This window comes from Amblyraja radiata, chromosome 2, assembly GCF_010909765.2.
Source record: "Amblyraja radiata isolate CabotCenter1 chromosome 2, sAmbRad1.1.pri, whole genome shotgun sequence".
NCBI lineage: Eukaryota > Metazoa > Chordata > Chondrichthyes > Rajiformes > Rajidae > Amblyraja > Amblyraja radiata.
In genome coordinates this window covers 63,919,834-63,946,575 of record NC_045957.1, presented here as the reverse complement: position 1 = coordinate 63,946,575, position 26,742 = coordinate 63,919,834, and the positions used below count along the sequence as shown (strand labels likewise).

The 26,742-nt window shown below is 41.8% G+C and overlaps 1 protein-coding gene across 3 annotated transcripts in view; it reads right to left on the bottom strand.

The window, feature by feature from the left end:
- Positions 1-6,294: 6,294 nt before the first annotated feature.
- Positions 6,295-26,742, bottom strand: part of osbpl3 (oxysterol binding protein like 3) — a 156,209-nt gene continuing 135,761 nt past the window's right edge. For all 3 annotated transcript variants that reach the window (XM_033047878.1, XM_033047887.1, XM_033047896.1), the window contains 3 exons: positions 22,497-22,623; positions 9,417-9,539; positions 6,295-8,210 (listed from right to left, as the gene is read on the bottom strand). In XM_033047878.1, the coding sequence (XP_032903769.1) occupies positions 8,105-8,210; positions 9,417-9,539; positions 22,497-22,623 (356 nt within the window). In that variant the 3' untranslated portion in view covers positions 6,295-8,104. The remainder of the gene's footprint in view (positions 8,211-9,416; positions 9,540-22,496; positions 22,624-26,742) is intronic.

Genomic DNA, 26,742 nt, shown 5'->3' with positions numbered 1-26,742 from the left:
TCAGTTTGTTGGCTCACAATTGTCTCAGTAGAATACTAGACCTTTGGAGAGATATAGCATTCTGACCACTGTATCCAATTCACCCAATGAGTAAGTCACACATTTATAGCATTATAAATCTGGCAATAAAGATTTACTTGATTCTTAATATAGGATCTACTTAGGGGAATAGATGGAAGACCTAGAGTTTGTGAAGATTCATATCAATCACCTTCAGCATCCAAATTAAAAAATGTGAACTTTCAAGATTCCCAATCCTACTGTGTGCAACAGCAGCAGAGAAAATGGTGCCTCCATTACCAAGTACCTGGCACCCTTACAAAGGAGTTCTTTTACCAGATATGATTTCCAATAAAATTAGGGACAGTGACTTTCGCTGTTCCTAACGAAGATGAAAGAAGTAAGAAAGCTGCCAGTGATTTACTATATAACTCTTAGCAGACTCCAGAACAAGCTGTCATTTTGAGTTCTCATCTTGTTCATGGGATCACAATGACATTTTAATTCCCTTGAGTGGAGCACCCGCTACGGCTGCGGGGTCCACAAGGGTCTGTCACAAGGCCAGTGAAGCTTGGTGGAAAACTAAATTGCTCCTCTGATCTCGACATGAAAAATTGGGTCTCTGCTCTTCTGCCCAGAAACAGCTAGGCTAGTAATATGCACCTACAAATACCATCCACTCACCCCCCCCCCCCAAATCAGACAACACAATTTGTTGCTGCATCCTTCTATTAGTGCCAGTCTGAGATATCTCCCATTATTGTTGGATTGCATTTTAGCAATCGGCCTTGCTGATGTATCATTACAACCTCTTTACTGATCAATTGAGCAGTTCTCGGCTAAGTACCAATCCCTTATCCCCAAAAATAGTCTCTCAAAAATCGAAATACATCTCAATTTGAATACAATGACAGGATCAATTAATTAAAAAGTGTCTATTTATGGCTGTGCAATTTGTAGCCCCTTCAACCCACAGATTTTACACGAGTTGTATTTACTTTTTTTTTAATTGGGTAGCCGTCAACAATCCTGCAATCAAAATTTATCTTGGCCTTTCTCATTACTTCTGTGGCTGCTTGTTATTTTTAACCTGTTATGAATAATCCTGACTACCCAAATGCTTCACGTTTGCTATTTATAAACTTGCTATATCTATGTAACCAACGCAAAGTTAAAAATGTACGGTGAGAACTGGGTCCATCAAATCATCAATCCACCCCTTCCATCCCTGCAACTTGCAAAACCTTCTCCCTTCAATTATCGAGCTCCCTTTTGAAGACCATAACTGTTTCAGTCTTCACAATCCATGGCAGTACAATCCAGATTCTAATACCATGATGCCTAAAAATAATTCCTCAATTGTTGAGACACTTCATGATTTTAAATAGCTCTACAGGTCTCCTCTCAAGCTCATCAGTCTACCCACACAAATAAAGTTACTCACCCACAAGGTCTTTACATTGTTCCTCCACCCCCCTCACCCCCCCCCCCCCCCCCCCCCCCCCCCCACTCCGTGTGATACCTAATTCTGGACAATATTTCAGTTACAGGAAAAATCACAGCTGCTTATGTTCTTAACCCTCAGTCATAAAGTCCACATACTGTCATAGCCACTTGTTTGATCTGCCTCATTATATTAAATTATATTTGGAACTACATGACAGAACTTATGGGCAAATATGTTCTTATATCTCTCAGACTTGGGACCTCCAGCCTGGGTCTCTCCCCATAATTTCTACCAACATGCATCTCTTGCGTGTGTGTTAATCAGTTCATTGTTTCAACAGCCAGGATGTCAAAATATGCAGATACCCCAGATAGGTAGCTGTGCAACCACTTAACTGCAAAGTAATTTTTTCTCACTTTCACTCTGTAATGTCATCTCTGCTGAACATTCTAGTCCAAATAGCATGTAATATTACCTGAAAAGGGCACTTAAAGCTTTTCTACTCAATGTCTATGTCTACCTAACACACTATATTGTTTTTACAAACATTGTACAAGAAATACACATTAAAACAGTACACAATCATGTCAATAAAACCAATTTATTATTTGTGATTATAGTATACAGTGAATTGCAGCAGTCTCTTACAAACACATTATACGATCATAAAAATGCATTTGACTCTAGATTTTAATTCCTTCAAGTTGAAACACTGAGTAAACCGCCTACCCCCAACAAACTTCAAGTTGCAAACATGTCTTTTTGGTGCTGAGTAAATGGGTAATGAATGCTGAAATATGAACTGCGAAAGTGTACAAATCTCTGCTTTGGGCAAATAAAACTGATTATGCTGCATTAAAAAGAGTTTGAATGTGGAAAATATGTCCTCAGCCTAATGTTCGCAGATTTAAATATGGCAATATATTTAAGACAGCCTTTGTAAATTATTTGGTATAATTAAGCACTTAGAAGCTTAAATGTCTTACATAAAAGTTTAAAACCAAATACACTTTGGAAAAAGTGAAATGTTGTGAAAAAGTGAAGTGAAAGCAGCTTCACCCAGACTGAATATTTCTTTGGCTTGCCAATAAAACTTGATATAAATCAGAAGTAAACACAATTTATTTATCTGTAATGGTCCAGATTAATTAGGTTCCTTTAAACTTTAATGATCGAATAATTTAGTAGAATCTAATCTAATTTTATTAAATTAATTGTAATTTTGTTACATCATTTTTGTGGATAACATCATTGTGACCTTTCAAATTTCACGATTCTTCAATCATGAAATCTTATTATTACATGAATATCTTCCAGAGAATGAAATTCTGTACATGAATAGAGGTAATAAGGAAACAGTAGTACAGTGAATCCATGTTATTACAGACCTCTTTGTAATGGATTTTGGTTAAAGCGGACTGACCCACTGAGCTTCACTGCCAGGCTGGGCTGCTGACACCAGCCCTAAAATGCACCACCTCCTCCACCGCTTCCAGGCCAGTTTGCCGATGCCGGCCCGCGCTGACCTCGCCGACTGCTTCCCAGCCCGACCTACTGCCGCCACTACCGGCCACCACGACTGATTCCAGGCTGCACCTGCCGCTGCTGACACTTATCTGCACTCCGGCCGCCTGCAACCAATGACTCGACTAGTCCTCGCCTCTCCCCTGGCTTCCAGTAGACTGGTGCCATCAACTCACCTGGATTCCAGGCCCAGTTCCAGGCAGAAAGTCTGAAGAAGGGTCTCGACCCGAAAGCCACCTATCCATGTACTCCACAGATACTGCCTGACTTACTCCAGCACTCTGTGTCCTTTTGCATATTAACCAGCATCTGAAATTCCTTGTTTCTAATACTTATACAATTATAATCCCTTACTGGTTAATAGCAGGCAATTGACAATAATGGACACAGACCCCCCACCCCCATGGTATGTTATAATAAGGGCTTACTGTACTAAAACTATCACATTTCAGATAATATAAGCTAAACATAATTCACAAATACAATTAACTAAAGGTTGAATACAGCTGTGGATACTTCTACTCTTGAAGACATGGCTAATCAGACAAAAAGGTCAAAGCGTTGTCCAATTTCTATGAAAATCCACTGACATCATGCCCATGGTGTAAATGTCTTCGTATTTATAAGCTTGCTCCTGGAGACCAGAAAATCTAGCTTTATTTCACTTATGCCCTGATAAAGTGTTATTAAAATGTGCTAGGACAAAGCACAAAAACACAAAAAAAAAATGAAGGCTGGCAGTGAATAATCAGCAGAAAGAGGTTGATATCATCCACTGAAAATAAGTTGCAACATACTTTCTATTCTCCCACAGGATAAAATGCTTTGAGATCACAATCTGCATAAATTCAAATTCAGTATCTCATCAATCTGAAAATTAGCCTGTTCTTCAGATGAAAACCATGTTTTCTCTCTTCAGTTTTGATTTAGTATGAGAACATACAAAATACCAGCAGGAGCAGTTCATTTGGAAGGAATTGTAAAATTCCAGAATTGGGAAATTGAATGGCTGTGACATTGAAAACTACGATCAGCGCTTCAAATTAAGGAGATGGCCATTCACAGCCACAGTGAAAAATGTCCACAGGAGTGTTTAGTTTAGTTTAGTTTAGTTTAGAGATACGGTACCCGGACGGGACGTCGAAGGACGAGAAGCCGAAGCGAAGAAGTGGAAGTTAAGATACCGACCAGACACGTCACCGAAAAGCCAAGATACGGAACGGACTCAACGCCGAAAGGATACGAAGCCGAATGGACACAACGCTGATACAACACTATACAGAACGGACATGACATCGAAAAGCCGCAGAACGGACATGACGTTCCGGGGACGGGATTTTTCCGAGAACTTGTCAGCGATTCGTCCAGACCCCCGGGTCCATCACATCATTGGCCGGGGGGAGACGGGAGGGTGGGGACGGGTCACTGCCACCATTTTACAAACGCAAGCTCAAGCTTCCTCCAACCCTCCTGACTCCGCCCGGCCAGTACTGCATATCACTGCCTCTGTGGCAATCGCAGCAGCATAGAGTCACTGACACTATTTTACAAATGCAAGCTCAAGCTCCCCCACCCTCCCGTCTCCTCTCGGCCAGTGATGTGATGGATGGGGGGGGGGGGGGGGGGGGGGGGGGGGGGAGATTGGACCAATCGCTGACAAGGTCTGGGACAAATCCCGTCCCCAGAGACGTCATGTCCGTTTTTCAGCTTTTCGATGTCATGTCCGTTTTGCGTATTGTCCTTTCGACGTGGTGTCCGTTCGGGTTCGTATCCTTTCTGCATTGTGTCCGTTCGGTATCCTGGCTTTTCGGGGTGATGTAGGGTCGGCATCTTGGCTTTGGCTTTTTGGCTTCAGCTTGTCGTCTTTCAACATCATTTCCGCACATGTAGAGAAACAGCGTGGAAACAGGCCCTTTGGTCCACAAAGTCCGCGCTGACCAGCGATCCCTGTACACTAGCACTATCCTACACACATTAGGGACAATTTACAATTTTACCAAGTCAAATTAGCCTACAAATCTGTATGTCTTTGGAGTATGGGAGGTAACCAGAGCACCTGGAGAAAACTAACCCAGGTCACGGAGAGAACATACAAACTCTGTGCAGATAGCACCCATTGTCAGGATGGAACCCGGGCCTCTGGCCCTGTAAGGCAGCAACTCTACCTCTGCTATACCGTGCCATCCTGCCTGGTGGATCTTTGAAATTTCGCACCAAATAGGGTGGTGGAGGCTCAAGGTATAATCAAAATAAATTATTGTGCATTAAACGATTCAAAGGGTGTGGGTTAATGCTGGGAAGTGAAATTAGAGTAAAAAAACCCACCATGAACTTACTAAATGGTGCAACAGGCACAAAAATCCAAATTATTTACTCTTGCTTTTCTTATGCATGTTCTTCTCATACCAAATCAAAACTGAACAGAGAACATGAATTTCCTTAATCGGTAAATTCAACGTCGGTCAGGTTCAGTTAATATGGTGGAATTGATCAGCTTCCTCGGTACATGTAGAGCTTCACTGGGAAGAGTTTGTAATAGGGCTTGGTATTCAAGAAATGTTGTGTAGAGCAAGGAACAATGTTAACCCGTAAATATGTGTGTTCATTATTGTATTACCCTTGAGAAGTGCAGAACTTCAGATGATCAGAAATCACATTCAAGCAATGCTTTCAATATGACCAGCATACTGAGAGCAAATGACATCCAGGTTAATGCATTAAAAAAACTCATTTATACTTCTGTTTGAAAAGGTGAATGTGCTAGAGTGACACCAAAGAGTTGTCCCATCGTGAACATTCACATAATACCACCTTTTTATATTTCCAGATGAAGAGTGAGGTGATTCAACCTGTCAAGTCTATGTTAGCGTTCAGAGCATATCCCCCCCCCCCCCACTGATTTCTCTATGGCCTATTCTCTCTGACATTCACATGAACACTCATCTCATTCTCCTGCCATTTACCTGCACTATGGCCAATTTATGAAGGGTAATTGACAATAGCCAACTCACCCAATGACTAGCATATCAGTCATATATGAGGAGGTTGCAGGGACAAGATTTAAACCACAAGGCCAGAACCAGAATCAAACCTGTGTAGCTTGAGCTGCTAGACAGTTCCACCATCTATGCTGCACACTGACGATTTTGTTGCAATGTATTGTAGAATGACTCTAGCAACTTAAAGTAGAGTTTCACCAAGGATAGGCAATTAGAGAACTGCAAATTGTTGCATTGATATGGCATGGTTGTCATCATCTGTCAAATATTAATCTGTTCAAAAGAGCTTTTGATATCATCTGGGTGATTAAATTCAACATATAATGGAGATAAACAGCTTTATTGGAAGTTTGTAAATAAATATTATATGGATGCATAATTTAACTTGCACCAATACACATAGCCAAGAACATGTTTTAGGTAGTTTATCATCCCATTACGCCTTATATATTTTTCAAAAAATGCTGCACCTGCAATAACATTATTTTTAACTACTCAAATCATAAGGAATAAAATACTCAAATTTAATTTATAATTAAAAACCAACCTTAGCCCAATATCTATAATTTACAGCTCAAATGCATTATATCATCCGAATAATATCTGGCCCAATACACCTATTACTCAACAAACCTATTCAGTTGGTGACACATTTTCAACTTTTGCATTGTACTCCATGCATAAGGTGTCCCACTATTTGGTTTTGAAGGGGTTGAGACAAAGCTGACATGCATGCAGTGAACCTGTAATAATAGCCATATTTTAACCACACACCCAGCTAAAAAAACATGGCATAACCGCTGCTAAGATGATCATTAGCAGCAATATTACTTCTGCTGGGCTGATTGTAAATTGCTTTTCAGTTTATAGCTAAAGAGAATGAATCGAGACAGTTCCCCCATCTGGCAATCTTGTGGTGCAAAGACATCCTAATTTTTTCTTGAAAAGGCCACATTTTCCTCTCAGTGTTTTTGTTTAAGGCAAAAAAAGATTAGCTGCGTTAAAAGTTGGGGGAATACAGCCATTTGTTTTGGAAGAGGTAGATGGTGTTCAAAAAGTTATGAACATTTTCAATACAGTGAAACCCATCAATTTCCAAGTAAGAGTGTGTTGATCTGAATATTTGTCAACATTAACACATGTGATTGTCTCAGCAGAAGATCAGCATAAATTTCTACTGAATTGTCTTCACAAAAAATGTGCAATGATACTGCAAATTAGGGTCAAATACAAAATTAAGAACCTGTGTAGTGAGCGATATGTTCGCCTGCCCAGAGTTTGAACATTTGAATTGACTGTGCGTCTAGTAGGTTTATAATAGTGTACCTCCGTTTTTTGTGGCAAATATTCTCAGGATAGGTACAGATGTATAACTAGACAGTCATGCTGACTGAATCTACATGCACTTCTGGGAAAAGCAAAATTCCCAGCACCTTATTTCTTATAGACTAGCTTCAGAAAGCCCAGGCACATTTTTTTTTTACCAAAGTGACGATAAGCAGGAGAGGGGATGAAAATGGCAACAGGAAAGATAGGAAGCTTAAGATTAATGCATTTTTTGCTGACTATTTCGATCCAACTATAATCTTCAATGCAAATTTCACTGCAGATTTTTTTGGTAGATCACTGAATTTTCTATACTCTATATATACATAATTTAAATACAAACAGCAGACTAATAATTTACCACGAATTAGTGTCAATATCGAAAGTTCTGTAATGAGATTTGAATTAATTCAATATTGGAAGCATTGTGTGGCTTTTTAAAAAACAATGCAAATTCATAATACAATACTAATTTATATAGATACTTGTTCATTTGTTTGCAAGCAATAACATTGTATGTTTGCGGATGTTTCTAACTACTGTTCTTGATACATCTTGCAAATAGCAAAATCTTACAGTACATGAATGATATTTGAAGCAAAAATCCCATTAAATTTAGTCCTAGCTGTTTTAAGGCATCAAGCTATTCAAGCATATTTCAGTAACTAGAAATGTATAATAAATAATTACTTATATATAAAGATAACAGACGACCCCTGGATACATATATATAATAAATAATGTATAATAGTCATGAAACAAAGAATGAATGAATGAATGAATGAATGAATGAATATGCATTGATATGTCACCAAAGTGTTGGACCGTCAAGTTTGTTAAAGCCTGGATCTTTCCGTAGTTCCCAATAGGTATTTGTGCTCACCCACATTTCCATTCCACCTTCCTGAGATTGCCTGCAAGTACAAGATTGATTCCATGTTTTTAAATGTGCAAGTTGAACAGAACATGCATGGAATGTTAAGTAGACATCTGGCCTTCTCGTTGGAATGCTGAACTAGCAATTGCACATTTAAATCTCACTAAAGCAAGTTTCAAAACAGAATTGGATAAATGCGCTACTTGCAGAATATGACTAGGAAAGTGAGCACTGAGTACACTATTTGGCATCGCACTACCATTCAATGCAGAATGGATCTAGTCAAAGACGGGATGCTTTGTGTGTTACGTGATTACAATATTATATCAGACTACAGTTTGTAACTTTATGCCTCAAAATATCCACCAGCCCTCCATTGTCATTGTTAACAAGCCAAGAGATTGAATTTGTACAAACAGATACAGCATAAGGCAAATCATAAATGAAAGTACCAATCTAATAAATAGGATAAGGCCAAATGCACCAAAAATGTTCAAAACAGTGCTAAGTGGTTCAAATCTTAGTTCAAAGTTTAGTATTAGGCTGAGATGCAAGAAAGGACAGCTCACAATGGCACAATTGGACTGGTGCTGGGCATTGCTATTCACCAACATGCAATTTCACACAAAATCCATTTATTTGATTGTTAAATATATTGCAGGAGGTTTCTACTCCAAGAATAGTGATCTTAACAGAGCAACTTAAATTTAAAAGAGCATATTTACACCAATATTAAAAGCGATTGGGAAAAGTGAAGTGAAATACCTGTCATGGCCAAATAATTAAAATCAAATAAAATTCTCATGTGTTTGGAAGCATCTTAAATAAGTTTCCTTTGCTTAATGGTGAGGACCAGGATTACAGTGTCCTCCATAAGACAAGACCCATCATTTATTTATTTGCCTCTGTACTCCACAATTTGAGATTTGTAATTGAAAAAATCACACATGGTTAAAGTGTATTAAAATCAGACAAAGTGCACATTAACCACGTGATATTTTTCTATTACAAATTGTGGAGTACAGAGGCAAATAAATAAATGATGGATTTTTGTCCAAAACATTATGGAGGGCACTGTATGCACTGTAGATTTGGAATAACTTATTTCACATATGTATTTCTTATATATTTGAAAAGTAGCCCAAGGTGGTCTATCAGTTTAACATTTCTGGCAAAAAAAAAGTGAGAATGTGATCTGCTTCAATCCAATTTTCCAAGCACTTGCACTTAATGACCAACTTACTTAAAGAAGCGAGGTTGATGTTTCATGTTGTTTTCTTCAAGAACTTTCCGCCTTTCTCTTTGCAATTGTTCAATTCTTTGTTTCTGAAATTCTGCAGCCTCTATGTTACCTTCCTCAAGGTATCTGAAGCAACAATCAAATGATTCCTTTCAAATATTCAGACGTTATGAAGTATATTATAAAATATATTGAGAAGCAATAACCAAATGCAATTTAAAACATTTGTAGAGTTCTGATGAAGGATTATATTACTCTGTGGAGCTCCATTGGGATGGGTATGAGAGCTTCTTTTGTGTTGTCAATTGTTTTATTCCATTGGCATATGAAAATGATGCTGTAAAGTATTATTAACTGTAAACCCTTGTTTTAACAGATCCCTTTATAACCCATTTTGGATATAGAGGATCTGTTGATGCCTCCCTTGGCTCTCGCCGTCACCCCAGCCATTTAGAACCCGTGCGTCCAACACTTCCTCTGACTCGCAAGGTTCACCAGAGAGCTGTTCTTCATCCACTGCAGGGTCTGGTGACATGGCTGTACATGTGGCTCATGTTGCAGCCCCTGAGGACAGTGCTTTCTTTGGGCCGCCGCTGCCACTGCAACCGCCGACAGAATGCATTTGGTCACCGTGGGGCTCCCGTCCCTCTCACTTGCTGCCGCTTCCTTCTGTGGCTTTGTCCCCTCCACACTAGACCGCCGCTGCCTCCTTCCCATCGCACTGTCCACTCGGCCTTTCCCCCCACCTCCTCCTTCTCCCCCAGTCGCCGACTTTGGAAGTGGCAGCAGGTGAGAGGGGAGGGAGCCCCACGGTGACCGTGGGCATCTTGTTGCTGGCAGCGCCTGAAGAAAGCGCTGTCCTCAGGGGCTATAGCCTGAGCCACAACTGTCATGTGAACTGGCGATTAAGGATTCACCTGTGCAGACCAGCGGATCTGCATCTAATTTTAAGGTGAATTTACACAAAGTGCTGGAGTAACTCAGCAGACTGAATAAGTCTGAAGAAGGGTCCTGACCCCACCTATTCGTGTTCTCCAGCGATGCTGCGTGACCCACCGAGTTATTCCAGCATTGTTCTTTTGTATATTAACCATCATCTGAAGTTATTTGTTTCAACGACATACAATGATAATGCCTTACTTGGTTATAATGGACAATTGGAAATAAGGGACACCATTCTTCTCCTCCACATGGTCTTTTATAATGAGGGTTTACTGTGCTGGGATTCATGTGTTGTCTATATGGAGTTTTCACATTCTCCCTGTGACATAGAAACATAGAAAATAGGTGCAGGAGTAGGCCATTCGGCCCTTCGAGCCTGCACCGCCATTCAATATGATCATCCAACTCAGTATCCTGTACCTGCCTTCCTGTACTCGCTAGAATTTAGAAGATTGAGGGGGGATCTTATAGAAACTTACAAAATTCTTAAGGGGTTGGACGGGCTAGATGCAGGAAGATTGTTCCCGATGTTGGGGAAGTCCAGAACAAGGGGGTCACAGTTTAAGGATAAGGGGGAAATCTTTTAGGACCGAGATGAGGAAAACATTTTTCATACAGAGAGTGGTGAATCTCTGGAATTCCCTGCCACAGAAGGTAGTTGAGGCCAGTTCATTGGCTATATTTAAGAGGGAGTTAGATGTGGCCCTTGTGGCTAAAGGGATCAGGGGGTATGGAGAGAAGGCAGGTACAGGATACTCAGTTGGATGATCAGCCATGATCATATTGAATGGCGGTGCAGGCTCGTAGGGCCGAATGGCCTACTCCTGCACATATTTTCTATGTTTCTATGTTTCTACCCCACTAGTCACTGCCTGCAATTCTGAAAAGGACCTGTTAACTCCTACTCTTTGCTTCCTGTCTGCCAGCCAGTTCTCTATCCACATCAATACTGAACCCCCAATACCGTGTGCTTTAAGTTTGTATACTAATCTCTTATGTGGGACCTTGTCGAAAGCCTTCTGAAAGTCCAGATATAACACACCCACTGGTTCTCCTTTATCCACTCTACTAGTTACACCCTCGAAAAATTCTATAAGATTCATCAGACATGATTTACCTTTCATAAATTCATGCTGACGTTGTCCAATGATTTCACCACTTTCCAAATGTGCTGCTATCCCATCTTTAATAACTGACTCTAGCACTTTCCCCACTACCGATGTTAGACTAACTGGTCTGTAATTTCCCGTTATCTCTCTCCCTACCTTTTTAAAAAGTGGGGTTACATTAGCTACTCTCCAATCCTCAGGAACTACTCCAGAATCTAAAGAGTTTTGAAAAATTATCACTAATGCATCCACTATTTCTGGGGCTACGTCCTTAAGTACTCTGGGATGCAGCCTATCTGGCCCTGGGGATTTATCGGCCTTTAATCCATTCAATTTACCTAACACCACTTCCCGGCTAACCTGGATTTCACTCAGTTCCTCCATCTCATTTGACCCCCAGTGACCACATGGGGTTTCACTGGGCACTCCAGTTTCCTCTCACACACCACAGACATGTGGGTTTGTTGGTTAATTGGGCTCTGTAAAAAAATTCCCTCGTGTATTGGGAATGGATGTGAAAGTGGGATAACAGAACTCGTGTGAATTGTTGAGTGATGGTCAGCATAGACCCGGTGGGCCAAAGGGCATGCTATATCTTTCAATTCAATCGTTCAATCAAACATCCACCTTCAGCTGATAGAGATCATAGAAAGTATATTATGATAGTTTGTGATAATTTGCTATTACTGTTCCCCCCAAAAATAAAAGTTAGGAGTACACCAATTTCAATATGAAAGACTACACTTTGGATTGAAACCACTGGGTGAAGACAAATATGATCATTTTGGGGGGCAAATATAATTTTGTAATGTGAAAGATAATGCTGCCTTCAAAATGGTTCAAACTCCAAATACTCAAGACAAGAAAGATTAACAAACGTCAATTGTAGTAGAGAACAAATTAATTCTCACTGGGAACAAGACACTTATTATTCATGCAAAACTGTAAGAATGGAGTAGAGAGAGATGGGGACAAAAAAATTCCAATCATCTTATTAACAAGCAAGCACATTATTGAAACAACAATCAGTCTTAGAATACAAATCTACATAAAATTGTGTGAGAACAGAGAATCAACTGTGTGAAAATATCTACACAAGTTATGAGCATTACACTTGGGTTATAAATCGAACTGCAAAATATTTTAAATTAATTAAATTAGAAAAAGCTAGGATCATGAAGCAATTAGATAGTTACAAAATCCCATCTGGTTCATGCATATCCCAAAAGGAAGGATATAAAGCACCAACATCACCACAATGTGGTTGATTCTCAACTGTTCTTGGAATTCTCTGAGTAATTGTACAAAACTGTCACATCAAAATGCAATGTAATGAGAGAACCAAGATCACCTCGCAGTTCTTCTCATCAGTCTGAAGAAGAGTCCTGACCCAAAATATCACCTACCCATGTTCTCCAGAGAGGCTGCCTGTCCTGCTGAGTTACTCTTGCACTTCGTGTCATATTATCTAAACCATTTTTACAGATCTTTTTTCTATTCTTTTGCTGGAAGTGCAATCAGATGATCTTTCCTACCTCCTCCCAGGGTTTACATCTACTTTTCATTCTTCTTAAACTTTATTGATTTAGCAATTTTACATATGCCAGTCTTCAGCAGTTCCACCCCACATGGTGTCAGCATTTCGTGACAGCGCTGGACAGAATCACGATTTTAAATATGGCTGAAAGATTGTTCCATAATTAAACAACTCCCTGGCCGCGTCTGGACTGTTCTAAGAAAAGTACAACAGAAGCACTTAACTAGTAATATGGCAAGTTAGAGAAGACAAATTGAATCACATGTATAAAATCATGAGAGGAATAGATCGGATAGATGCATAGAGTCTCTTGCACAGAGTAGTTGAATCGAGGACCAGAGGACATAGGTTTGATGTGAAGGGGAAAAGATAATTAATAGGAATCGGAGGGGTAAAATTTTCACACAAAGGGAGGTGGGTGTATGGAACAAGGTGCCAGAGGACATAGTTGAGGTTGGGACTATCCCAACGTTTAACAGTTAGGCAAGTTCATGGATAGGAGAGTTTTGCAAGGATATGGACCAAACGCAGACAGGTGGGACTAGTGTAGTTGGGACATGATGGCAAGTGTGGGCAAGTTGGGCCGAAGGGCCTGTTTCCACGCTGTATCACTATGACATATTATTTCCAAGCAATTATCATTTGCCGATGTGATTGATGGCAGCACAGACAGCGTTATTAACTGGTGCATGATCACTGATGCTCAGTACAGGTTCCATCAGGTTCACTCAGCCTCACACCTTAATGCAGCCCCTGTCCAGGTGACATGCATAAAAAGGTGTATAATTCCAGAACTGAGCAGAGTAACTGCCCTTGATATAATTTGACCGAAATATTTAATAGGAACGTGAGGGGCAACGTTTTCCACTCAGAGGGTGGTGAGTATATGGTACGACCTGCCAGAACAGAATGTCCCCTCGATGACATCCGATGAATGTCCCTCCCTTTCCTATACCCCCGCATTCTCAAGCTGCTGTCCAAAAGCTTTTATTACAATGATCGGGAAGAATGTACAAGTCAATAAGCGAGTTCGGCATTCTAACTGCGCATGAGCAGGTCATAGGTCACTCGCTATAAACATTCTCGTCAACTGTGGTGCTGCGTTTTGTGCAGGATTGCGTTTCGTCCGTGGTCGGGCCCGGGTCTCCAGTGCTGCGGGCGCCATAGAGTTGCTGCTGGGCCGTCCCCTCCCAGGTGTCCCATCCCTGTCCGGAGTTGTCAGTGGTGGCCCTGGGCTGGCAGGGCAGTGGCGGCCCCGGACTTGTAGCAGCGCCGGATACAAGTCCAGGGCTGCCACCGCCAGTCCAGGGCTGCCGGCCAACCCGGTGGGACAGGCAGAGTGTGCCGGAGCCAGCGCCCCCCCCTGTCTGCGCCAGCTGTAAGCCCGGGCCGCCACCGCCAGTCCAGAGCTGCCGGCCAACCCGGTGGAACAGGCAGAGTGAGCCGGAGCCAGGTAGCGGGGTGTGACAGCGAGAGAGAGAGAGAGGGCAGATGCGAGTGGGAGACAGGGGGGACAGGAAGGGTCCAGTGGCGGTTCAGCAGCGCTTGCGGCGCCGGGTTCGATCCTGGCTGCGGATGAGGCACAGGTCTGTGTGCTCGCTCTCCCGTCTCCCACTCGCACCTGCCCCCCCCCTCTCTCTCTGTTACACCCCACTACCTGGCAGCCCCGTTCCTCAGATTAAATATATTTTTACACATAAATCGTGAATAAAGATAAGAATTTTTACACAGTTTGCACAGCCAGCGCTTTGTTCACTTTTTCTTTATAGCGTGACCTTTGACAAATCCCATGATTCCTTGCATTTTTCAGAATACCAAACTCACTTATTAGAACAAGGCAGGCTGGAAATAAATACAAACTATCAGTAATGCTTAACATAACAGGCTGATCTCTAGAGGGAATCACATACAAATGATTGTGCAAGTGATCTGTTACAAGGCTGCCAGCTCACTGTGGGTTGCTGCTATAATAGGGGAAATTATTTTTTTCTGGAAGTACCCCACATGCTGCCCTCCCAGACTCTCTATGAAACATACATTCTATGAAGAACCGCATACACTGGATTGTGATGCTAGCATTCTTATACACAATCATGGTCCCCAACCAATGCACCACCACCATTGAGCAGATGGTGAAAATAAGCTCAATCCAAATCAAACAAAATAAAAAGTTGTAGAGAATGCAGCTTCATGAAGTCACAGATCAATTTGAGTCAGTACAGTGGCATAGTGGTAGAGTTACTGCTTCACACTGCCAGAGACCTGGGTTCGATCCCGACTACGGGTGTTGACTATACAGAGTTTGTACATTCTCCATGTGATCGTGTGGGCTTTCTCCGTGCTCTGGTTTTCTCCTACACTCCAAAAACATATAGGTTTGGAGGTTCACAAAATTGCTGGGGAAACTCAGCGGGTGCAGCAGCATCTATGGAGCGAAGGAAATAGGCGACGTTTCGGGCCGAAGGGTTTCGGCCCGAAACGTCGCCTATTTCCTTCGCTCCATAGATGCTGCTGCACCCGCTGAGTTTCCCCAGCAATTTTGTGTACCTTCGATATTCCAGCATCTGCAGTTCCCTTTTGAACGAATAGGTTTGGAGGTTAATTGGCTTCTGTAAATTGTAAATTGTCCCTAGTGAGTAGGTTGTGCTAGCTTATGGGGTGATCACTGGTCAGTGGCCTGTTTCCATGTTGTGTCTCTAATGTCTCAGGTGAACTCTACTTTATTGGGTTCCTGAAGCCTGAATTTATTGTTTTGTTCAACTATTCCTTGGTTTGTCAGCAGGTGGAGCTAGATCAAAGAAAACTATGGGAAATAATATAAAGCCACCACTGCCATCTACTTTCCATTTTTATTACGTTATTGGTATTTTAACAATTTTAAAGAATGAAATACACTTCCAATTACAAACACTGCAATTTTTCACTCAATGTTGAGCATAGTATGCTGTACTCAAAAATATTCAAGAACGTTAAGTGCAGGTTACAGGCAATGCCTTCAGTTTTCCCGACATCCCAAATTCATTCGGTCCATCTGAAATAACTAAACATCTATCTTGCTCATGGATTTAGGGGCGGGGGGGTGGGGGGGGGGGGGAAGGGGGGGTGGAGGGAGGCTGGGGTCATGGGTGGTTGAATAGGAAATTGGAGCAGTAGTGTCCTGCATGCAATTTAAATTGCATTGTCATAGCCACCAAACACCTTGGATTATATAATGCCTTTTACATCAAGTATTCCAAAGTGGCTCCGAGCTAAAATACTGAGCTACATAAAGGAATTATAAAGGAGTAGATCAAAATCTTGATTGAAAAGGTAGGTACTTTCTAAATGGTACAATGTAAGGAGGTGGCGGGATCAGTAAAGATTCTCACATTTGAGTGATGTGAGCAGGTAAAGTATTACCATCAATGGTGGAATAATTAAAAACATGGATCAAGTAGGTGATCAGAAAGGAAGTGTATAGATATTCTGTGGAGGTAGTTTTAGAGATATGCCGGGATAAGAATAGTGTGTCGACCAATTAGTAAACAAGGGCAAGAAACTCTCAACCCACTAATTTGCTGGAAGCCAACAGAGGGGCAAGAGGGGGATTCTGTAGTTGTACAGAGCCCTAGTGAGACCACTCCTGGAGTATTGTGTGCAGTTTTGGTCCCCTAATTTGAGGAAGGACATTCTTGCTATTGAGGGAGTGCAGCTGAGGTTTACAAGGTTAATTCCCGGGTTGGCGGGACTGTCATATGCTGAGAGAATGGAGCAGCTGGGCTTGTACACTCTGGAGTTTAGAAGGATGAGAGGCAATCTCATTGAAACATATAAGATTGTTAAGTGTTTGGACACGCTAGAGGCAGGAAACATGTTCCCGATGTTGGGGGAGTCCAGAAGCAGGGGCCACAGTTTAAGAATAAGGAGTAAACCATTTAGAACGGAGACAAGAAAACAGTTTTTCTCAAACAGAGTGGTGAGTCTGTGGAATTCTCTGCCTCAGAGGGCAGTGGAGGCAGGTTCTCTGGATGCTTTCAAGTGAGAGCTAGATAGGGCTCTTAAAAATAGCGGAGTCAGGGGATATGGGGAGAAGGCAGGAACGGGGTACTGATTGGGGATGATCAGCCATGATCACATTGATCTATTGTCTATTGGGGGTACACAAAATTGCTGGGGAAACTCAGCGGGTGCAGCAGCATCTATGGAGCGAAGGAAATAGGCGACGTTTCGGGCCGAAACCCTTCTTCAGTCTATTGTCTATTGATTGGATAGTGAGGGTGAGAACACAAGCAGAAAAATGTGAGATAATTTCTGATTTATGCAAAGTAGAACACGGGAGGTCAGTCAACAGTATTTTTTAAAGGTTTATACTAGAGGTAACACAGAATAAATGTGTTTCAAAGGGATTTGAGCTATATTGAGGATATTGCAGCAAGAGGTGGCATAGGTGGAAATAGGTAGCCTTGAAGATATGGCATGTCATCTGAAGCTCATCTCACGGTCAAACAAGGATGAGAACAACCAGTCTTGGTTTGAATTCAACAGTGGAACTAATAATCATTTCCCCTTAATAAAGCCCCCATTTAAAAAAGAATCAAAACACAAGCACTTTCTCTCAGATGTTTTGGGTTGCTCCAACAGATAGTTTTTGTAAAAGATGATATCACATCACAATGGTTTGCCCAAGTAGAAGGGATCCTTCCATTGATATCTCCACATGGAGGATCTGACATGGACATCACACGCTGCAGCACTGGTGAGTTAAGGGCCTGTCCCACGAGCATGCGACTGCATGCGGCAAGCGCGACCTAACGTGGTCGCTTGAGCCGTACGGCCTCGAGGGGCCAGTCCCACTTTGATCGCCGGAGCCGTATGGAGTTGTGCGGAGCTGGTCCCGACATCGCATGGGGCTCCGAAAAACTGACACTGCTCATAAATTCCACGCGGCAACGACCTGCCGGCCCACAGCCGCATTGAGGTCGTATGCACCGCCTCTACGCTGTACGCACCGTCTCGACGCCGTACGCAGCGTTTTGACGGCGTACGCCTAGCGCAAACTTCCCGCAGACTTTGCTCGAACTTCACGTCAACTCGTACGGGATCACTCGACCTCCGCGCAGCCCCCGCTTCCGGTTTGGTCGCGCTCGCCTCATGCAGTCGCATGCTGGTGGGACAGACCCTGTACGGGGATCACTCGACCTCCGTGCGGCCCCCGCGCGGCCCCTGCTTCCGGTTTGGTCGCGCTTGTCGCATGCAGTCGCATGCTCGTGGGACAGGCCCTTAAGGCAAGGCAGCGCCTTTACCACCTCAGGCAATTGAGGAAATTCAGAGTGTCTCTGAGGATCCTCCAGTGCTTCTACTCAGCGGCTGTGGAAAGCATCTTGTCCAGAAACATCACGATTTGGTTTGGGAACGGCTCTGCCCAGGACAAGAAGGCTCTGCAGAGAGTAGTGCGTTCGACCGAACGCACTATGGGAACTACACTCGCCCCCCTGCAGGAACTATACATCAGAAGGTGCAACTCCCGAGCCAACAAGATCATGGGAGACCCCTTCCACCCCAGCAATGGACTGTTCCAGCTGCTACGGTCAGGCAAACGCCTCCGTTGCCATGCTGTGTAAACGGAGAGGATGAGAAGGAATTTCTTCCCAGAGGCCATTAGGACTGTAAACTCCTATCTCACCAGGGACTAACTTTACTGTACCATTTTACTGTTGTGTTGTGTCTTTTTAAAATTGCTGTTTTTTTCCTCCCACAAATATGTAAAATGTGAATATGTGATTCTGTTCCATTCTGTTTTGTAGTTTTTTTGCATAATCCGCGAGCATTGCCACTTTTCATTTCACTGCATATCTCGTATGTGTATGTGACGAATAAACCTGACTTGACTTGACTTACATTCCTTTGATGTAAAATGGGATTAACAGCCACTTCATTTTACATAAATTGATCTTGGGTGGTACCAATACTGCAAATAACATTCATAACTTTTCGTAATCTGAGTATTTATATGTGGTTGCTATGGTAATATAGGTGTATTCCTATGAAGTCATGCAGTAAAACAGGTAATTATTTAGTATTTCCCTTGTTCAGATGTGGATGTTCACACATGCAGGAAGGTACAAAATGATTCAACAATTATTGTTGACATAAGGAATGAGGAAACTACCAGAATTCATACTTGGTGATTGCACAACTGAACATCAACAAATAGAAACACACCAGAGAGGCAGAAAGAATTGGGAATGTCATGGGAGAGTCATTTTTTAGATTATTCATAACATAGTTAAGGGTGTGCCTGAGGATTCATGCATGTGGAATTTCAGTGTATTCACTGCGGTTTAGTTTAGTGATACAGCGCGGAAACGGGCCCTTCGGCCACCGAGTCCGTGCTGACCAGTGATCCCCGCACATTAACACTATCCTAAGGACAATTTATACATACACCAAGCCAATTAACCTACATACCTGTTCCTAACCCTAACCCTAACCCTAACCCTAACCTACATACCTGTACGTCTTTGGAGCATGGGAGGAAACCTAAGATCTCGTAGAAAATGGGGAGAATGTACAAACTCCGTACAGACATCACCCATAGTCTGGATCGAACCCGGGTCTCCAGCGCTGCAAGCGCTGTAAGGCAACAACACTACTGCTGCGCCACCGTGCATTGATTGACATAGATTATTAACAAAATGTAACATGATGTAGTCTTTTCACTGGAAATTATTTTGAAGGTGGAACTTGCCCACACTTGCCATCATGTCCCAACTACACTAGTCCCACCTGAAGATGGAACATAGATGACACTAGTAATACGAAACACATCATGGTCAGTTGCATCAACAATCTGTTGTAGAGACTCGACTTCTCACTGTATAAATTAATGGCTGGTTAAAATTTAAAAGTTGCATATCTTGGACATCCAAGAATCGAGATCCCCAAATTTGGGTGAAGCTGGGGGCAGTATCTGCAAATGGTCAATTGAGATGTAAAAGCAAATGGAGTTCTATACGAACTGAAATTAAAAAAAGAGGAAATACAGGTCATGCAACATTTGTGGTGAATTTGCTCTATTTTTACTGGTGCAGGTCTGAAATGCCAAATATCTACAACATTTACTGTCAGAAATTATGTATTTGAAGATCTGCAGGGCCAACTATAGATCTTGTTAGACACAAAAAGCTGGAGTAACTCAGTGGGTCAGACAACATCTCTGGAGAAAAGGAATAGGTGACGTTTTGGGTCGAGACCCTTCTTCTTGACCCGAAACATCACCTTTTCTCCAGAGATGCTGTCTGACCCCTTGAGTTGAAGCCCTGTCCCACCGTACGAGTTAATTCCAAGAGCTCCCCAGAGTTTAAAAAAAATCAAACTCGTGGTAAGCACGGAGAATGAACGTAGCGGGTACATCGGAGCTCGGGGACGTCTCTTGGCATTAACGGCAAGTATTCGGGTAGACTCGCTAACGGCAGGCAAGCACAGGAAGACTTGTGAAGATTTTTCAACATGATGAAAAATGTCCACGAGAGCCCCGAGTACCGACGAGTGGCCATTACCGTAAATCTCCGAGTTCGAATCAGGGCAAACTCGGGAGAACTCTTGGAATGAACTCGTACCGTGGGACAGGGCTTTAACTCCAGCTTTATTTTGGCTATCTTTGGTTTAAACCAGCATCTGCAGTTCCTTTTAAAAAAAAAAAAAAATTGTATTTGTAATTTTATTAGAAGCAATGTACAGTAGTATAGACCACGGCATATGACAAAATACATTTAATGTACATCTTCTATTTTGAATTTAACAAGAGAAAAATAGAACAAGAGAGAAAGAACGAAAAAGAGAGAGAGTGAAATAAATAGTGATGTGTAAACCCCTTGACTAGCCTAGTGATGTGTAAACCCCTAGACTGGCAGTCCAGGAGTGAACTAGTGGAAGCCTATAGAAGAGTAAGAAGACAAAAACCAAAAATAATTTTTAAAAAAGAGAAAAAAAAGACCTTTATGTGTTGATATACCTGCTTCATTTCTCACCACACCCATCACCCAGTTCGTGAATCGGTTTAATTCCAGAGTTGTGTTGCACCATACTATACTTGTAATGAATCAATAAAAGGAGACCATATCTTTAAAAATTGCTCTGATTTTCCTGCTAAGACGAATCTCATATCTTCAAGATGTAGCGTCTCAGACATGCTTGTGATCCATATTTTAAGCGTTGGGGTAGTTGCATTTTTCCAAAATTTAAGTATAAGTTTTTTTGCCATTATCAAGCCGTAGTTGAGGAAACGTCTTTGAAATATTGATAGCTCAGAGCAGGCACCTGTTGTTCCAAAAATAATCAATTCTGTATTGGGGTCCAGTTTTGTTTTTAATAATTTTGAGAAGATTTCAAAGATTTCTTTCCAAAATGTATGGAGTTTTATGCAAGAGGCAAAGGAGTGTGTTAAAGTTGCTTCTTGGGATAAACATTTGTTGCAGATGGGAGATACATTTGGGAAAATTTTGTTCAGTTTAGTTTTTGAGTAATATAGTATTTTAAATTGGATTAGAATACGTCTTACATTAATCGAACAGTTATGTACATATAGAAGATATTTTTCCCATCTGTCTTTGGGAATTTTTAAACTTAATTCCTGTTCCCGCTCTCTTCTAATTACTCTGCAGTTCCTTCCGACACTTATAGATCTTGTTACTTTTACAAGTTGTTATAAAGTTTTACTTTGAGGCTTGTCAAAAGTTCTATAATAATGTTATAACTCAAACACATTTCTTGGTGATACTGTGTAAATGTCAAACTAAGAGCTCATGCAAGACAAACTCCAACTCTGAACAGCTGCTATTGCCAATGCTTTCATGGGTGATTGTATCTTCCACCCACTCATGCCTGAAACTCTGGTGGCAGCCAGTTAAGTGGCTGACCAATACCAGCTCCAACAAGGAGCATTACAACTTGCCCATTGCTAATCTCCTCCATTGAAAAGGGCTGTTTTTTTCTTCTTTTTAGCTGATAATCTCAAAGCAAGGGGTTTATCAAGCAGAATGAACAGAGCAACTCTCTGGTTTACACCAAGGAGAAGGAGCAATAAAAAGATTTGTGAAGTGGGTATATTCTGGGATCAGATAACCAAAAAACACTGACATAATTCGAGTTACGTGGAATAAACTTCTAAAGATTACAGGGGTCACAGCAAAAGGCGAGTGATGTTTTGGGCTTGGAGGTCAGTTTTCATTCAGAACAAATGACTACAAGCCAAATCTGTTGTCACCATTTCAAAATGATCCATTTGTCCATGGAAGACATTGAGCATGTGTGAACAAAAAAAAAAAAACTGCTGGAGGAACTCAGCAGGTCAGGCAGCATCTATAGAGCTAAATGAAGAGTCAATATTTCAGGTCAGGATCCCTTCCTCTAAACTGGTGATGTAAATTGTCATTTGAAGTTATAAACCAATCTCTATCGTCAGTACAAGACTTGAGAACATAAGTGATCATGGAGATGCATTCGGTAAATATGTACCTTTGATCAGGTCTGAATCTTGTGTCAGTTTGTGGAAGGTATGATCTTTCATCAGCTTCCAGTTCATTTAATCCCAGTGAAAATTTGGTGAGTCCATAGTACTGCTCAAAATCTTTTGGCATGGGATCTACGAGAAAAAATATAAAACCTCTCAGAGCAAAGCAACACACAGGTTTCGATGCAAAAATCAGAACATAGCAATTGCTGCCAAATATCTTTCCAATCAATGTTATACAGGAAATAAGAGTAATCCTCAGAAATACTTTAAAAGATGAACAACAATTTTTCACAAACAGCTCTTTTCTAATTTTTGGCAACATACAAATACATATTTACTTCAAATTTTATCACAAAAATCCCGATGCGCACAATTCTTCAGCTAAATGGTTACTCAAAGCAGATAGGGCCTGTTACGTATAAAAATCAACTACATGTCACTTAAATTATAAATTCTAGAAGCTCGACTCAAATGTTTGATTCTTCATACATATTTGGTGGTGATATTTATCACAATTAGCCACAGTCAAAAGAGTAATTTTTGAATTTGGATTGTGAACAAGTGCTTGAATGCATTTCAAATACTCAGATTATTTTCTTGAATTGCCCAGTCTAACCCGCTTCCCACTTGTTACGCAGCCCAATAGACTAATCAGCTTAAAAAATACAGAGAACTGCCTGCATAGGTTTAGTTTCCTAAAACCAGCCCCAATAAACCAAAAAGGCACATTCATCCATGTGCCACTTCAATTATCAGTTAGGTTGTCACACATCAGAGTTAGAGTCATAGAGAGTCATAGAGTGATACAGTGTGGAAACAGGCCTTTGGCTCAAATTGCCCACACAGGCCAACAATGTCCAAGCTACACTAGTCCCACTTGCCTGCGCTTGGTCCATATCCCACCAAACCTGTTCTATCCATGTAGCTCTCTAACTGTTACTTAAACAATGGGATAGTCCCAGCCTCAACTACCTCCTCTGGCAGCTTGTTCCATACACCCATCACCCTTTGTGTGCAAAAGTTACCCCTCGGATTTCTATTAAATCTTTTCCCCTTCACCTTGAACCTATGTCCTCTGGTCTTCGATTCCCCTACTCTGGTCAAGAGACTCTGTGCATCTGCCCGATCTATTCCTCATGATTTTGTACACCTCTATAAGATCTCCCCTTATCCTCCTGCACTCCATAGAATAGAGACCCAGCCTACTCAACCTCTCCCTATAGCTCACACCCTCTAGTCCTGGCAACATCCTCGTAAATCTTTTCTGGACCCTTTCAAGATTGACAATATCTTTCCTATAACACTGTGCCCAGAACTGAACATAATATTCTAAATGCGGTCTCACCAACGTCTCATACAGCTACAACATGACCTCCCAACTTCTATACTCAATACTCTGACTGATGAAGGTCAAAGTGCCAAAACCTTTTTTGACCACCTTATCTACCTGTGACTCAACCTTCAAGGAACCATGCAACTGTACACCTAGATCCCCCTGCTCTACAACACTCCCCGGAGGCCTACCATTCACATAGAAACATAGAAAATAGGTGCAGGAGTAGGCCATTCGGCCCTTCGAGCCTGCACCGCAATTCAATATGATCATGGCTGTTCATCCAACTCAGTATCCTGTACCTGCCTTCTCTCCATACCCCCTGATCCCTTTAGCCACAAGGGCAACATCTAACTCCCTCTTAAATATACCCAATGAACTGGCCTCAACTACCTTCTGTGGCAGAGAATTCCACAGATTCAAACGTTTTCCTCATCTCGGTCCTAAAAGATTTCCCCCTTATCCTTAAACTGTGACCCCTTGTTCTGGACTTCCTCAACATCGGGAACAATCTTCCTGCATCTAGCCTGTTCAACCCCTTAAGAATTTTGTAAGTTTCTATAAGATCCCCCCTCAATCTTCTAAATTCTAACGAGTACAAACCAAGTCTATCCAGTCTTTCTTCATATGAAAGTCCTGACATCCCAGGAATCAGTCTGGTGAATCTTCTCTGTACTCCCTCTATGGCAAGAATGTCTTTCCTCAGATTAGGAGACCAAAACTGTACGCAATACTCCAGGTGTGGTCTCACCAAGACCCTGTACAACTGCAGTAGAACCTCCCTGCTCCTATACTCAAATCCTTTTGCTATGAATGCTAACATACCATTCGCCTTCTTCACTGCCTGCTGCACCTGCATGCCTACTTTCAATGACTGGTGAACCATGACACCCAGGTCTCGTTGCATCTCCCCTTTTCCTAATCGGCCACCATTCAGATAATAGTCTACTTTCCTGTTTTTGCCACCAAAGTGGATAACCTCACATTTATCCACATTATACTGCATCTGCCATGCATTTGCCCACTCACCCAGCCTATCCAAGTCACCTTGCATCCTCCTAGCATCCTCCTCACAGCTAACACTGCCCCCCAGCTTCGTGTCATTCGCAAACTTGGAGATGTTGCATTCAATTCCCTCGTCCAAATCATTAATATATATCGTAAATAGCTGGGGTCCCAGAACTGAGCCTTGCGGTACCCCACTAGTCATTCTGCCATTGTGAAAAGGACCCGTTTACTCCTACTCTTTGCTTCCTGTCTGCCAGCCAGTTCTCTATCCACATCAATACTGAACCCCCAATACCGTATGCTTTAAGTTTGTATACTAATCTCTTATGTGGGACCTTGTCGAAAGCCTTCTGAAAGTCCAGATATAACACATCCACTGGTTCTCCCTTATCCACTCTACTAGTTACATCCTCGAAAAATCCTATAAGGTTCGTCAGACATGATTTACCTTTCATAAATCCATGCTGACTTTGTCCAATGATTTTACCACTTTCCAAATGTGCTGCTATCCCATCTTTAATAACTGATTCTAGCAGTTTCCCCACTACCGATGCTAGACTAACTGGTCTGCAATTCCATGTTTTCTCTCTCCCTCCCTTTTTAAAAAGTGGGGTTACATTAGCTACCCTCCAATCCTCAGGAACTACTCCAGAATCTAAAGAGTTTTGAAAAATTATCACTAATGCATCCACTATTTCTGGGGCTATTTCCTTAAGTACTCTGGGATGCAGCCTATCTGGCCCTGGGGATTTATCGGCCTTAAATCCATTCAATTTACCTAACACCACTTCCCGGCTAACCTGGATTTCACTCAGTTCCTCCATCTCATTTGACCCCTGGTCCCCTGCTATTTCCGGCAGATTATTTATGTCTTCCTTAGTGAAGACAGAACCAAAGTAGTTATTCAATTGTCCTTGTTTCCCATGATCAATTCACCTGTTTCTGACTGCAAGGGACCTACATTTGTTTTAACTAATCTTTTTCTCTTCAGATATCTATAAAACCTTTTGCAGTCAATTTTTATGTTCCCTGCCAGTTTTCTATCATAATCTATTTTCCCTTTCCTAATTAAGCCCTTTGTCCTCCTCTGCTGGTCTCTGAATTTCTCCCAGTCCTCCGGTAGGCTGTTTTTTCATGGTGTAGGTCCTGCCCTTGTTCGACGTCCCAAAATGCAACACCTCACACTTCTCTGTATTAAATTCCATTAACCATTCCTCTGCCTACCTGGCCAATCGATCCAGATCCTGCTGCAATCTTTTACCACCATCTTCACTATCTGCAAAACCACTCACTTTTGTATCGTCAGTAAATTTGCTAATCTTTCCCTCTATGTTCTCATCCAAATCATTGATGTAGATGACAAACAGTAACGGGCCCAGCACCAAACTGGGACAGGTGAAGGGTGACGGAGGGGAAGAGAGATGTTCACACTTCCTAACTCAACACTTGGTGATGTTAAACGTATAGCATAAGTTTAACATGATACATATGCATTTAATCATCTGAGCAGATCATTTTAATGAAGCCATGACCTGCAGTTAATGTGTCCTGTAACAAACTTGTAGCTTATAAACAGAAAATGCTAGAACCATTCGGCAGGTCAGGCAGCACCTGTGGAAAAAGAAACAGTTAACATTTCAGGCTGAAGAAAACCCTTCATCAGAATTTCAGAATTGGGAAAGGGGGAGGGGGGAAACATTTGCACTTAAAATTAATTTGTTTTCCCTTTCCTGGTTGTGAAAGGGCTTTCATCTGAAAAGATTAATCTGCTTATTTCCCCCGGGTGCTGATCTGAGTGTTTCCACCACTTCCTCTTTATTCCAGATTTCCAGCATCGGCAGTTTAAAAAAAAAAATCAAACTTGTAACTACATATCCTAGGTCTGGGAGATTTTGCTATTCCACAGC